The 13688-nt window shown below is 46.0% G+C and overlaps 2 protein-coding genes across 4 annotated transcripts in view; one reads left to right on the top strand and one right to left on the bottom strand.

The window, feature by feature from the left end:
• The window catches only part of DTX4 (deltex E3 ubiquitin ligase 4), a 35480-nt gene extending 27341 nt beyond the window's left edge, over nucleotides 1–8139 (top strand). For all 3 annotated transcript variants that reach the window (XM_023215526.3, XM_023215524.3, XM_023215525.3), the window contains one exon: nucleotides 4708–8139. In XM_023215526.3, coding sequence (XP_023071294.2) covers nucleotides 4708–4941 — 234 coding nt within the window. In that variant the 3' untranslated portion in view covers nucleotides 4942–8139. The remainder of the gene's footprint in view (nucleotides 1–4707) is intronic.
• A 343-nt stretch (nucleotides 8140–8482) lies between these two features.
• Nucleotides 8483–13033, bottom strand: MPEG1 (macrophage expressed 1). The gene has a single exon (XM_023215523.2). It carries the CDS (start codon nucleotides 12902–12904, stop codon nucleotides 10754–10756), a length of 2151 nt encoding a protein of 716 aa, XP_023071291.1. The 5' UTR covers nucleotides 12905–13033; the 3' UTR covers nucleotides 8483–10753.
• Nucleotides 13034–13688: the final 655 nt, after the last annotated feature.

The raw sequence follows: 13688 nt of genomic DNA, 5'->3' as shown, positions 1-13688 counted from the left end.
AGTAGGACATTTAGTTTGTGTATTAGCCTGTTCTCACGCTGCTAATAAAGACATAAATGAAACTGGGTAATTTATGAAGGAAAGAGGTTTAATTGACTCACAGTTCCACGTGGCAGGGAAGTCCTCACAATCGTGGCAGAAGATGAAAGGCAACTCTTACATGGTGGCAGTCAAGAGAGAATGAGGGCCAAGTGAAAGGGGAAACCCCTTATAAAACCATCAGATCTTGTGACACTTACTCACTACCACGAGAACAGTATGGCGGAAACCGCCCCCATGATTCAGTTATCTCTCACTGGGTCCCTCCCACAGCATGTGGGAATTATGGGAGCTACAATTCAAGATGAGGTTTGGGTGGGGTCACGGCCAGACAGTATCAGTTTGTTTCCTCTCTAGGGTATTACTGGCAATAATTTATCTATTTTAAGATCCTGTGTCAAGAGTCCTGCTGCTTAAAAGCTGGTCCTGGAACCAGCACCAGTGGCACCACGTAGGAGCTTGATAGAAACACAGAACTAGAAGCCACTTCATCTTAACGAGATGCGTAGCTGATCTGACAACACATTGAAGCTTGAGAAACACTGGTCTGGGATAGGGATCTTAATGTGTAGATTATTTTCTTTTTATGTACTTTCATATCATTTGAATTTTTCCCAAAATGGCACAGAAAACAATCATTGGATTTCTGGATTCCTAGTGATTCATGATTAGGCTTCAGTGGTTCTATGAACTCTAAAATTCAAATAAAAAATGTATGTTTGTATTTCTACGGATGAGGCCAGAAAATAGTTGGATTTTCAAAATCTTTCCTGATTTCAAAAGGAGTAGGAACCATTGATCTAAAGGGAGTACTGGGGGGGAATATTGGACAAGATGTATTTTAGTGAGCTTTCTCTCCAAATTTCTGCAGCTTACTTCAACAAGTGTTTATTTGTCATGCACTTTGCATGTCAGCAGCTATGGCTATGTTGCTGCTGTGGGTCAGTGTCTTAGTCTGTTCTGGCTGCTGTAACACAGTACCATAGACAGGGTGGCTTATAAACAATAGACACTTATGTCTCACAATTCTGAAGCCTGAGAAGTCCAAGATCAAGGCGCTGGCAGATTTAGTGTCTGGCTAGGACTTGTTCGTATGAACCCATCCTGGTTTGTAAATGGTGCCTTCTCACTGTGTCCCCACATGGTAGAAGGGGGGAAGGGGTTTCTCTGGGGCTTCTTTGATAAGGGCACTAATGTCATCCATTTAGGGTTCTGCTGTCGTTACCTAATCACCTCTCCAAGGACCCACCTTCTAATACTGTCACCTTGAGGGTGAGGATTTCAACATAGCAATTTGGTGAGGACACATATTCAGACCGTAGCAGCAGCTTCAGTTGGCTCCATGTGTCTTCCTGTTCTGGAGCCCAGGTGGAAGGAGCAGCCCTTCTGTGGCCCATGCCCTTCCCATGGAGGGGACAGAGGACAGAGAACCCAAGTGGAAGTGTGTAATCCCATGTAGAGCTCCCGGATGCTTGTTACTTCCACTCACCCTTCACAGGCCCCAACAAGTCCTGGGCAAGTCAAATAAGGGGTGGGATGGTGACCTTTCTACAGGGAGGCCCTTTGGGTTTCATGTCAAAGGGTATGGATATGGTCTCCCCCTACAGGTGGAAAGCAGGTATTTTGGAAGAAATAGACAATCAACCACACAGAGAAGTCGTGCGAGTGCCGTGTCCCCAGATTAAGGGTCAGGACCATCCCTGATACTGTGTACCTTGAAGAGCCAGATTTCTGTGCTTGAGCCCTGGAGCTACATCCCAACTCTTGGCGAAATGTCTCTACTGTAAAGCCCTGCAGTTAAAACTAGAATCCTTTTGCCAAGAACTGCTTTTCTTCCAGGCCTCCCTCTTTATGTTAATGACATCCTCAGAGTTCCTGGTACCCAGATGGGCACATGAACCTGTTCTTATCCACCTGTTCTTATCCACCGCATCTATTTAGCTCATTCCTCCCTGCACTCACTGCCTTTCAAACCACTAGACTCCTCTTCTAAGCCTGCCACTGCCAACATAGATAAGACTTCTTCATCTTTTACCTGCTACCAGGTTAGTTATCTCAAAGTTTCTAGAATCAAGCTTTTTGTGTGTAAAAGAAATAAAACAAAGAAACAACAAAGTGCAGGCTTCTCAGCTTGACATATAAGACCTACTACAGTGTGAGTTAAACCTTCTCCTCACACCAATTTCTCATCCTTATCCTTCACATCTGCTGTTCCAGGAACCTAACATTGGACTTCATTGTAGATTGAGGTATAATTAGAGGATGGGCTTTGCAGCCAGACCAGCCTGGGTTCAAGTCCCATTTCTGCCATTTACTAGCTGTGGGAACTGGTTGGCTTCATGTCTTGAAGTCTCAGTTTCCTAATCTGTGAAACAGTGGTGATAATTTCCATCTGTATGGACAGGATGTTGGAAAAATTAAATGAAAATATCATTTGTAAAATGCACAGCACAGTGACAGCAATTGTAATTCATCCATGCCTTGGGTTTATATTTGTTTACTAGGTCTGCACATCCTTCTCTATTAATATACCCCAAATCCTTCCCTTCCTTTACTACTCAGCTCAGAAGCAACCTCCTCCATGAATTCTAGACTGATTCCCATCTGAGAGTCAACAGAGTGGTGATTCAGACCATGGGCTATGGAGTCAGGCAGTCCTGAAATCAATCCCTTAACCACTGCCCCCAGCCACTTACTAGCTATAAGACCAAGGCAAGTCTTTTACCTTTTGAGCCTCTGTTTCCTTGAGAGGGATAATGAGAGTCCAGTTTTCTGTCATTTAATGGCATGGATATCATTATTATTAGACAGCTTCATCATCATACAATCATCATAGAGTGTACTCACACAGAACTAGATGGAATAGCCTATTACACAGGTGGGCAATATGGTATAGCCTATTGCTCCTAGGCTACAGACCTGTACACCATGTTATTTTATTGAATACTATAGGTAGTTGTATAATGGTAAGTATTTGTGAATCTAAACATTGAAGACTTATAGTAAAAATACAGTATAAAAGATAAAAGTGCTGTATCTGTATAGGGCACTTACCATGAATGGGACTTGCAGGACTGGAAGTAGTTTTGGATGAATCCGTGAGTGAATATAAAGGCCTAGGACATTGCTGTACACTACTAAAGACTTTATAAACACTGTACACTTAAACTACACTAAATTTATATACAACTGCTTTTCTTTCTTCAATAATAAACTAACCTTAGCTTATTGTGACTTCTCCATTTAAAAACCTTTTACTTTTTTTTAACTTTTGACTTGTTTGTAACAACACAGCTTAAAACACAAACACATTGTACAGCCGTAGAAAAATATGTAATCCTTATTCTATAAGCTTTTTTATTTTTAAAACTTTATTTTTTTTTTTTTTAACTTTTGAAACTTTTTGTTTAAAATGAATACCTGAACATAAGCATTAGCCTTGAGCTACTCAGGGCAGCATCATCAGCATCACTGTCTTCCACCTCCATATCTTATCCTGCTGGAAGGCCTTGGGGACAGTAACAGGAATGGAACTGTCATCTCTTATGATAACAATGCCTTCTTCTGGAATACCTCCTGAAGAAACTGCCTGAGGCTGTTTTACAGTTAGCTTTTCTTTTTGTAAATAAGTAGGAGTGCACTCTACAATCATGATTAAAAGTACAATATAGTAAGTACTAGGGCAGTAGGAATTTCTCAGCTCTATTGTAATCTTGTGAGATCACCATCGCATATGTGTTCAGTCATTGACCCAAATGTCACTATGTGTGGCACATGGCCATACCTATATCATCTGATTATATATAACGATTACATGTCCCAATGCCCAGCACTTAGAAAGTAAGCACTCAGGAAATAGCAGCTCGTATTTCTAATGTCTGCTTTCATTACTAATACTATTATGGTTTCCTCTCCTCCAGCCCATACCATGTTTACAGTAGTTCAGTTTTGAACCCAAGACATTTGCATTGGATGCTTTTTCTTCATGCTGGACACTACTCTGACCAAGGCCTGGAACAGGGCATTAGGCATTGGTCTTGCTCAACAAACATTTTTTAAATTTAACTGATTTAGAACATTCTGCAAGCCCCAAAACTTTCTTTGAGCCTCAGTTTTCTCACCTCGAGAAAGTCAAAGTGCTCCAAGATGTCACTAGAGAAATATTGCACAACTTCAGCTTTGGGTAAATTAATACTACATTGAGGTAGTGGTGGTGGTAATGAAGGGCAGAGCTTCAGAAGTTCTCAGATCATAAGCGCCTTCAACTTCTAGATCCTATCTTTGAAAATGCAGCTGTTATGTTCGCAGATAACATTTATCAATTAGCGTGCTGTAGGCACTGATGTGAAAATACTTTTCATGTAGTGTACAGTAAGATGTTCATAACATTTAGAGGCAGATTGTACCATTGCCATTTCATAAATAAGAAAATTAATGTTCAGAGAGGTGTTATAACTTCTCCAAGGTCACACAGTTATTCAGTGACAGAGCCGGGACTCAGCCTGTAGCTCCCAAACTCCAAGTCCAACTCTCTTTCTTTCCCCTGGGCGCTTAGGGTATCATGATGCAGGAAGGGATGGGGCCCTTGGGAGGATTCTCTACCATCCAAGGGATAGTCTTTGACTGCCAATTAATGTCTGCTTTTCATAACCCACTTTTGCCCTCTAGGTTCTGAAGCTGCTGCTAGTGGCCTGGGATCGCCGCCTCATTTTTGCCATTGGCACCTCCAGCACCACGGGGGAGTCAGATACCGTCATCTGGAATGAGGTCCACCACAAGACAGAGTTTGGCTCTAATCTCACTGGCCATGGCTACCCAGATGCCAATTACCTGGATAATGTGCTGGCTGAACTGGCTGCCCAGGGCATCTCTGAGGACAGCACTGCCCAGGAGAAGGACTGAGGCCAGAAAAGCTTTGAGGTGGGAGGGGCCGTGGGGACTGCAGGACAGGAAGTGAAGAGAGTGAGTCAATGTAGAAGAAGTTGGTGTCCTGCCCTCCCAAATTTCTATCCTCCCCTCCTGCCCTGTGTCCACCCCTCACCCCTCCCAATCACAGCTGGAACCAGACTGAATATAGCGACATCATTCATAAACCTTATCCAACACAAAGGGAGAGGGGATGAGGGCCATCCTGGGTCTGTTCCCATGGAGTTTTTGGTGCTGGGTAGGCAAGAATCCCCTCCCTACCCCACCTCCCAAGTAGGGGCATGGTCAGCACACCTGAGGTATGGGCAGTGCCTAGGCCTCAGCCGGCTTCTTGCTACTTCCAGTCTGCTTTGAGAGTGGAGTTTCTGCTATTCTCCCTCTGCTGGAGCCAGGGAGCTCTCACTGTGCAAGGTTGGGGGGGCAACGGGGTGAACCGCTGAACTGCTGTGACTTCAGAAACAGATGCCTTGGTGTAGAGGGAGGAAGCACTCCTTCCCAAGAGGGTCAGAGAAGGAAAAGCCTCTGGGAGCACATTCCGCTCTCATCACAGTCCTTGGCTTCTCTGGGCCCTCCTCTCCTCCTCACAGCGCTGACCTGTCCAAAGAGGCATCTGGTTCTCTCATGTGGATGGATGGACTCTGGGGTTCCTCTTTGGGGTGGCATCCCATGATGCTGTTTCTAGCCCCTCTCTGATCAAACCAGAGCCTGCATCCCACTGAGCATCTGAACTGTCCTCAGGGAGAGGAGCCCACAGCCTTCTTCCCAACTCATTCTAGACCAGCTCAAAGATTCCATGAGTTTCATCAAGTCACTGTGAGTGGAGCCCATGCTGGGCTCTGTGCCCTCTGTGTCTGTGCATGTGTGTGGCGGGGGAGGGGGCGTGTGTGCATCGCTGGGCCAGCTTGATGGGAAGGCCCGTCATGTCCCTGCACTCTGTTTTGCAAGATGCCAAACCCCAGTTCTGATGGGGCTCCAACAGCCAGGCTGTGGTCCTTTGATGTTCCTCACCTGTTGCCAACCTATCCCACAGAGAACTGAAACCCCAATGGAGACAGAACTGTGCCTGGGGAGATGCAATGAGGTGAGGGTTGGACTCATCCTTTTATATTTCTTTTCAAGATTGGAGCAGAGCTCATCTCCATCCAGTCCTGTTTCTATGAAGGCTTCAATCTGTTTCCATGCAAATTTGCTAATCAGACCCCGGGGCTGCTGGGTCCCTCATCTCCCTCATCTATTATAGATTGACTTAGAGCAGGGAGAGAACCCCTTTAGCTCATTCCTAATGGGGTTGGGACCACGGTACGGTCTGGTCCAATCTGCATCTTGGTTTTGTCCCAAGACCCTGTCTCCTCCCCAACATTCTTATTGCCTTTGGCTCCCAGTAAGGAATGAATTGGGGGCCAGGGAGGAGAAAAGGGGGGATTCAAGAAGGGAAACCGAATTCCCCCTTTGAAAGTGGGTTCTTTGAACTATGTGTTTGGGGGAAGTTCCTCTGGATACTAATTTGAATTTATATACCTCATGTTTTGGGGGTTTGACGTATATATATATGCATATATATTTCATAATATTTGGAAGGTTTTTGATGCTAGAAAAATGGAAACAAGAAAACCTTCAAAAATGGTACTTTGATGGGAACCGGAGGCCAGGCTTTCATAAAAGCCAGCCCCATAGCTGCTTGCTGTTAGGCCTCCAGCCATTTTGACATGGGTGTGGATAGTCGATTCACCTGCCTGTCACCAAGTTCTGTGGATGTGCTGGTGCTGAGCCTTTGCTCTCTTTCCAAATGGCTACAGGGATGTTGATCAGCTCCACCAGAGGGAGCTCTGATGGGAGGAATTGTTCTGCCATCCTTGTCCCTGTGTCTCCTGTCAGCAGGCAGCCATTATATCTCACCAGCAGACCAGGAGACTGGTCCCGAGCTTACTGCACCACAGGGCAATTTCCTGCCATAGTCAGGAAGGAAACCCCTGAACTAAATGGAAGAGACATCCCTGCGGTGTTTAATGTCACACCCATGCCCTTTGTCAAGTTAACATGTGCCAGAGATTACTTGGAGAGCCTCATGCCATCTCTGCCTTCAGCACACTGGTCAAGTATCTGCTGAGCTTCTTGGCTGCAAGGGTGCAGAAATAGGCTGAGGGTTCCTGGGAAGAAAGACACGACGAGGCAGTAGGAGGTGGGGAAGAAAAGAAGACAGACTTTCACAATGGAATTAGGCAGTGGGGAGAGGTCAGTTTCCCCACATCAGGGAGAAGAAGGTATAGGTGGGGAAGGGGGTAGCCAGGAGCAGAAGGAAGCGGACTCAAGATGGAAAGGGAGCCGCTGTGTCCATGGCAATACCACTTGGAGAGGTCGTCTTCATACCTTCAAGCCTTTTCCCCTGGGCTTTTGATTATGTCTGTGCCCAATTTCTTGTCCTCTCTGCAGATGCCCAGTAGGGGCTACCTCATTCTTGTGCTGTTCTTGTTTGGCTTTCTGGGCAGTAGGGATCTTGAGTTTCCTTTCTAACACTGTGCCAGGCAAGGCAGGGAGCATTCCTCTGCCCTTTCTCTTGTGCCAACCTGGAAAGGTGCGGTCTAGATTTCAGTGAGAACCCTGCCAGCCGAGCCCTGTGCACCCACTACCTTAACACAGGGTGTTTTCCCACCAGAAGCCCTGCTGTGTTCTCCTGGCCCAGGTAGGGGATTCCATGCCTTCCCTTTCATGGTCTTAGCACCAGCAGCCTAGTTTCTCCCTTCCAGAGTCTCCAGGGATGACGAATTGGATTGGAGACAAACCTCATCAGATGCTCATCCCCTAAAAGGTTAATTGTGTATTTGTGGCTGCGTGTGCCTTTGTGTTTTCATTCTCTTTCCATTTTTGTAAAATTTGGTCGTCTCTGTGGTTTTATACTTGGTCAAAAGTACTCATCTTGGTATTGCACTGTTGTATGCATGAGAAAACTGAGGGAAGGCTCATGTGGTACAAGAAAGGACCCCTGACCCCTTTCCTTCTCTGTGGTCCCCGGCATTAGATTGGGGGTTCTGGGAGAGGCAGGTGAATGTCCTAAGTGAATTGTTCTGTTTGTAACTGGAGTGTTTTGAAGTCTTTGGTGTTGCTCTGTGAGAGGACATCGCCACCTGGTGCTCATGAGGTGTCTGTGCCGAACAATAAATGGCAAATGAACAACCACAAAATTGTTGCTGTTGTTGGCCTTCTGCTTTTTGTAGATTAGTGCACCTATCTGTGAGGGATTTGGGTTACCTCCCTGAGTCTGTAAGCAACCACAGGCCCTTCCACTGGATGGGGGAAACCCCTCCCCCACCACTTAAAAACAGATTTTCCATGTATTACCCACCGACACATTTGACCTGGCTAGACTCTTCCTGCGACTAAAGGAACAGACCACATGGCCAGGAAAATGAGTAAGTGAATGTGTGGGAGAGAAAAACACTTTTAAAATCACGAATATTCACTTTTAAAGGTCCCTTTGCCTGACTACAATATATTATGTGTTTAAATGGTTTACAGGCTGTTGTTTCTCAAATAAATGTTTAATGTTAATCATCCCCAAACTGAAAAGAACACAAAAATAAAATGCAAATGCAGAGCCACCTTTGTCACCCAAATCTGTGTCTATTTCTGATAGTCCATGGGATGAGGTTTTCTTGAAAGCCAGGGTTGGTCTCCCCACAGACCCCAGCCTAAGACCACCAGTTAGGAACCCAGGACTTGGAAGGCAGAGCCTGTGAGCTCTTCCATCAGGGATCAGACTCTGCAAAATGATTCGATGAATGCAACTGGCAGACTCCCATGTTCTAACTTCACATGCATGAGCTGTTGGACAGAGAGTTCCTTAGTACATATTTTAATGCATATTTATGTGCAATCTTGTTGGTAGAAATATAAATTTGTAAGGAACTTTTCATTTCAATACACAGCGCATTAAAAGCCTGGGAATTTGGGGCTGTATTTTTCCTTTCTGACTCAATAATCTTCAAAGAATTCATAGGAAAGTCAGTATTTGCAGACAAGTGGTTAACTTGGCTAAAATGTACAAAACACCCAGAACCCACAAAACACTCAGAGGTTTAGGAGAATGTTTTAATGCTTAAAAGGCAGGATTAAGTGAAGAGATTAAAGAAATCAGTGTCCCTGGCTGGGCAGTCAAGAGATCAGGGCTCAAATTCTGTGACTCACTTCTCTGTGTCTCAGTTGGAAATGAATGAGGATCCTGGTTCCCACCTTCCCACACGCTGTGATGCTTCAAACTCCTTGGTGAAGGGCCTCTTCTCAGCCCAAGATTTTGATTGTGAACATTAACAAAGAGAACAGTCATCCTCCACAGAAGATAACTCATTAATGACATTTGATTCAGTGAATAAATATCGTATTTAAAAAAATATTGTAGGGGGATCATGAAAATAGTGGAGGTAATTGCAATCAGGAGAGATTGGTATTAACATTGAACAAAGTCCCAACTATTGCCGGATGACAATTATGCATCCTGCTAGATGCCCCAGGGCTGTCAGGCTGGAACTGAAATAAATGGGTTACAAATGGTGCTGGATGACTTTTTCAGTTCATTTGAAAACATGGATTTGATCATGTCAGTTCCTTTTCTGCTGGAAAAAAAAAGTAGCTTGCATAATTGGTGATAACTACTCTGTTTTGATTCTACACAGTAAGTAATACTTAAATGTGGTCTTACTTTAACTTCTTGCCTGTTTTACCCCCAGAACAATGCAGACTTATTGAAATGTGGAGTGTGTGTGTGTGTGTGTGTGTGTGTGTGTGTGTGTGTTCATATAACAGGAGGACAGGAATAGTAAGGACCCAGAACAATGCAGACTTATTGAAATGTGTGTGTGTGTGTGTGTGTGTGTGTGTTCATATAATGGACAAGAAAGGTAAGGACCTAGAACAATGCAGAATTACTGAAATGTGGGGTGCGTGTGTGTGTGTGTGTGTGTGTGTTCATGTAACAGGACAGGAAAGGTAATGACCATCCGTGGAAGATGAAGTGATAGTACTCAGCACCAGAATTTTTTTCAGTTTTTACCCATCTTTCATTACTCCTTGTCTCCAAATCATCCCTTCCTCTTTGACCCACTAATAGAAGTTTACAAGTTAAAATATTTTCTGCGGACTTGATGACACCAGTCAGAAGTCCAAGAGTGGTCTGGTGTAAGGAAGTGTTCATCAAGGGGCAGCTGGAAAAAGTGGAATCGGCACAGGCAACATCTTTCTTTTCAGATGTTTGAGGTGACTCCGAGTAGATGACAGTCTGTCAACATAGAGCCCTCACAGTTAAAAAGCAGTAACCGAGCAAGACTCGTGTCTTTTCGGGACTCTTCTGGGCTCTAAGAGTGTGAAATTCAGACCGCTTTTTAAAAATCAAAATAAAGGGAGGGTAGTTGTTACAGGCAGAAACTCTAAGAGCTCACAAATTGGAAACAACTGCAAACTTCAGAGTAAATTCATGGCTTCCAAATCCAAATGTTAGCATTCTCCCTCCTCTATTTTTACACAAATGCATTCAGGTGAAGACAGCGACACACACTGGGAAAGGACATCTGCTTCCTATTTTAGTCCCAGAATGGCTTTTGCTTCTACTCCCAACTGTTCCCTCTCCCCAATCCCACCCTTATCCATGTAACAGTGTGAATTTCCTGGCCCAGAGACTTGAACGAGAAGTCACAAATATACCTACTTTTGGTTGCACATGCCATTTCAATTTTTAGGAAAACAGAGTGGTCAGCAGTGACCACACTGGAGATGAGAGAAACCATTTTCGGGGAGAGATTTAAGCTGGACTCCGCCCCTGCTCTTCGTCAGGCGTGTCTCCAGTTGCTGCAGTGCCTGGAACCAAACTCTGCCTTTCCTCAATTTCCTGATATGCTTTCTTCTTGAACTTCCGGGTGCCGTAGATGGCCAGGGTGATAACAAGAGCTAGAATGGTGGTGACCCCCACTGTGACCCCAGCTGCAGCCCCTCCTGACAGACCACCACCATCCCCATGGATGACATTCACGGCCCTCCGCAGCTCTATCGGCTCTCCCAGCCTCCACTGGTGGGTCTGGGAGTCTTTAATCCAGGATCTTGCATTCTCAGAATTGGTCACTATGACAGTATTGGTGGCAGCCTGACTCATGAGGGGTGGCCGGGTGAAAGGTGGGAGCCTGGCAGGGGGCAGGGACCTTCCTGTAAAAAGCCCGGATTTGACACAGTAGGACACTTGGCATCCGTCGCTGATGAGGGCTAGGTGCTGGCTGAAGCCCCCAGGGCACTTTTTCAGAGATGGTGCCTCTAAATCTCTGGATATAGCAGGATCTACCAGGGGGTTCCCAACTGTGCAGCTAAAGAACCCACCAAAGGGGACCGCAAACCTGCTTCCCAACTCATAGTCCTGAGAAACACATACCTTGAGGTTTTCAAAGAGTCTCAGTGGAAAGTAGCCGGCTGGGCATGACTGCGCATTTGTCATGGGGTTTATGCTCTTGCTGCTGAAGAGGCCTCCGAAAAGCAGTCCTGAGTTCTCAGGTACTTGGCTACTGGCCACACACCAAAAAGCCCTAAATTCAGCCTTTGCCACCTGGAACACATCTTCACACATGGTCTTGCAGAAAACAAGGAGATGACACTTTCGATGACACTCCAGGTGGTTGTAACCCTCCTCATGGATCTGGGATAGCAAGTGCACTGGGGAGTAGCCAGAGGGGCAGGAGAAATCACCAGTGAGTGGATTCTTCTGCTCCAACTTTTGGCAGAGGAGGACATCCCTACTCCCTGAGAGCTGAGTGCATTCCTGATAAACCCCACCGAAAGAGAAGTTGGTCATTTTCCCCTCGCAGGAGCCATCATCCGTGTTGGCCTGAAAATTGAAGTTGGGAGAATTGAGATCTGTGCAGCCAGGGTAGGTGTTGAATGTGTAATAGCGCTTCACAGCAGTTTCCACCGTCTTTGACACCTTCCTCACCAGGGGGCCTGGCAAGTCAGGCAGCATGTTGGGGTTGATGAAGAAATGCAGCGGCAGGCCAGAGCGGTCGATGGCCACCAGGTGGTTGGTGATACCCTGCTGCCAGACCTGGAGGGTGATGCCTGGGTAAAAAGGAACCCCTCCGATGCTCTGCACCCTGGAGTTGGTTCGGTTTGAGAGGTAGCCTTTGGTGAGGATATTCTGCAACGTATAGTTTTCCTCAAATTTGAAGTTCACGGTGTTTTGGAAGGCAAGTCCAGCAGAGGCGGTCACGGCACTACGACTGCTCTGGCTGTCTTGGAGGAAGGAGGTCTTGATGTGGTCCTCCTGAATAAGAGCAGCCCCAGCATCGACACTGGTGATGACGTGGGTGCCATAGTTGAGGACCAGGAGTTCTGCCAGGTAGGTGGCCATCCTCGTCTGGTTGTTCTCTAGACGGTCAGAGATGTCAAAGAGCTCCTTCCTGAAACCTGAGCTCAGCTCTACAGTTGGGTTGATTTTGACTGTGTAGACGAGGTTTCTTACCTGAACTCGGGTAGTTATAGCTTGGTCCTTCACTTGGAGGGTCTTCATCCTCTGGAACTCAGCAGAGAACTTGCCATTGATTTTGGAAAAAAGAGACAGATCTGTGTTGATGGAGTAGGAGGTGCTGCTCTGGTAATTCGCCCAAGATTCCAGGATTTCTGAGTTCATCTCCAGGTTGCTCTGTTTCTGGGGAATGGTGAAGATTTCATCAGGGGTGATATACTGTCCATCCTCACTTGTCCTGCAGTTGGTGTAAGTCAAGTCCATAACCCGTCCCATGTCCACATTACGCAGATTGTCCCAGCCCCCTCCAGGCAGGACTTCCAGGACAGGCAATTTCAAGGCATTCTTGCATTTTTGAACTCCAGCTTCATCTGTCTCTCCCACAGGCTTGCCTGATGTAGCCCATGCTGCCAGTGCCCAGAAGAGGATGGTGGCCCTGAAGCTGTTCATGGCTCAGACAGCCCCAGCCACTTGCCAGCCCTACACAGCGGCCAGCAAGCTTTGGGCAACCTAAAATGTAGAAAACAAAAGCAGATGGTGAAGCAGAAAACTCATCAGTTCTCTAAAAGCTACCAGTTCCTCTTTAAGTTAATTTAATTACAAAATGGGGAAACGAGAGTTGGTTGGAATACTAAAGACCGCCAGTTCTTTGAAGAATTTATGCCATACTGAACATGCAGACACAGCCCTACATGCCTAACAGTTAACTATCCTAATCTTCCCCGAGCCCTGACTGGTTACTCTGCTGCAGGGACGTGCACTTAGAAAAAAAATCCTGACCCCACACCCTACTGCTTCCTCCACCAGAAAGTTTGGCTTTGCTTTTTGCTCACGCTCTTAGACTTGAGGTTTCGTATTTTTCCTGACTGCTGTCTCTTGGAACTCCAACACCAGTTTCCTTTGACTGTATATGCAGAGGCAGATGACCACACCACCCTGAGTGAAACACCCTGGCTCCACCATACCTGTGCAAGCTGTTAGTCAAGGCCAACCCTGGGTTTCCTCTTTGCCTGAGGGTGGAGGCTGTTTCCACAAAAGAAAGGAGTGAAACTCTTGGACACTTGTCCCGTGGGTTTCACTGTTATGAACCATAACAGTTCTGTCTTTGGGGATGGCATTGTCTGGAGCAGAGCTGACGGGACCTGAAGAGGATTCGGTTGCTATATGCTGGGAAACCCCAACTTGCATTGTCCTAAGCATTCAGAATGAGGGCAAGGAACCCCTACAGTGTGTT

Source organism: Piliocolobus tephrosceles, chromosome 13, assembly GCF_002776525.5.
Source record: "Piliocolobus tephrosceles isolate RC106 chromosome 13, ASM277652v3, whole genome shotgun sequence".
Classification (NCBI taxonomy): domain Eukaryota; kingdom Metazoa; phylum Chordata; class Mammalia; order Primates; family Cercopithecidae; genus Piliocolobus; species Piliocolobus tephrosceles.
The sequence above is the reverse complement of the archived record's forward strand: the minus strand, read 5'-3'. Positions and strand labels throughout refer to the sequence as shown.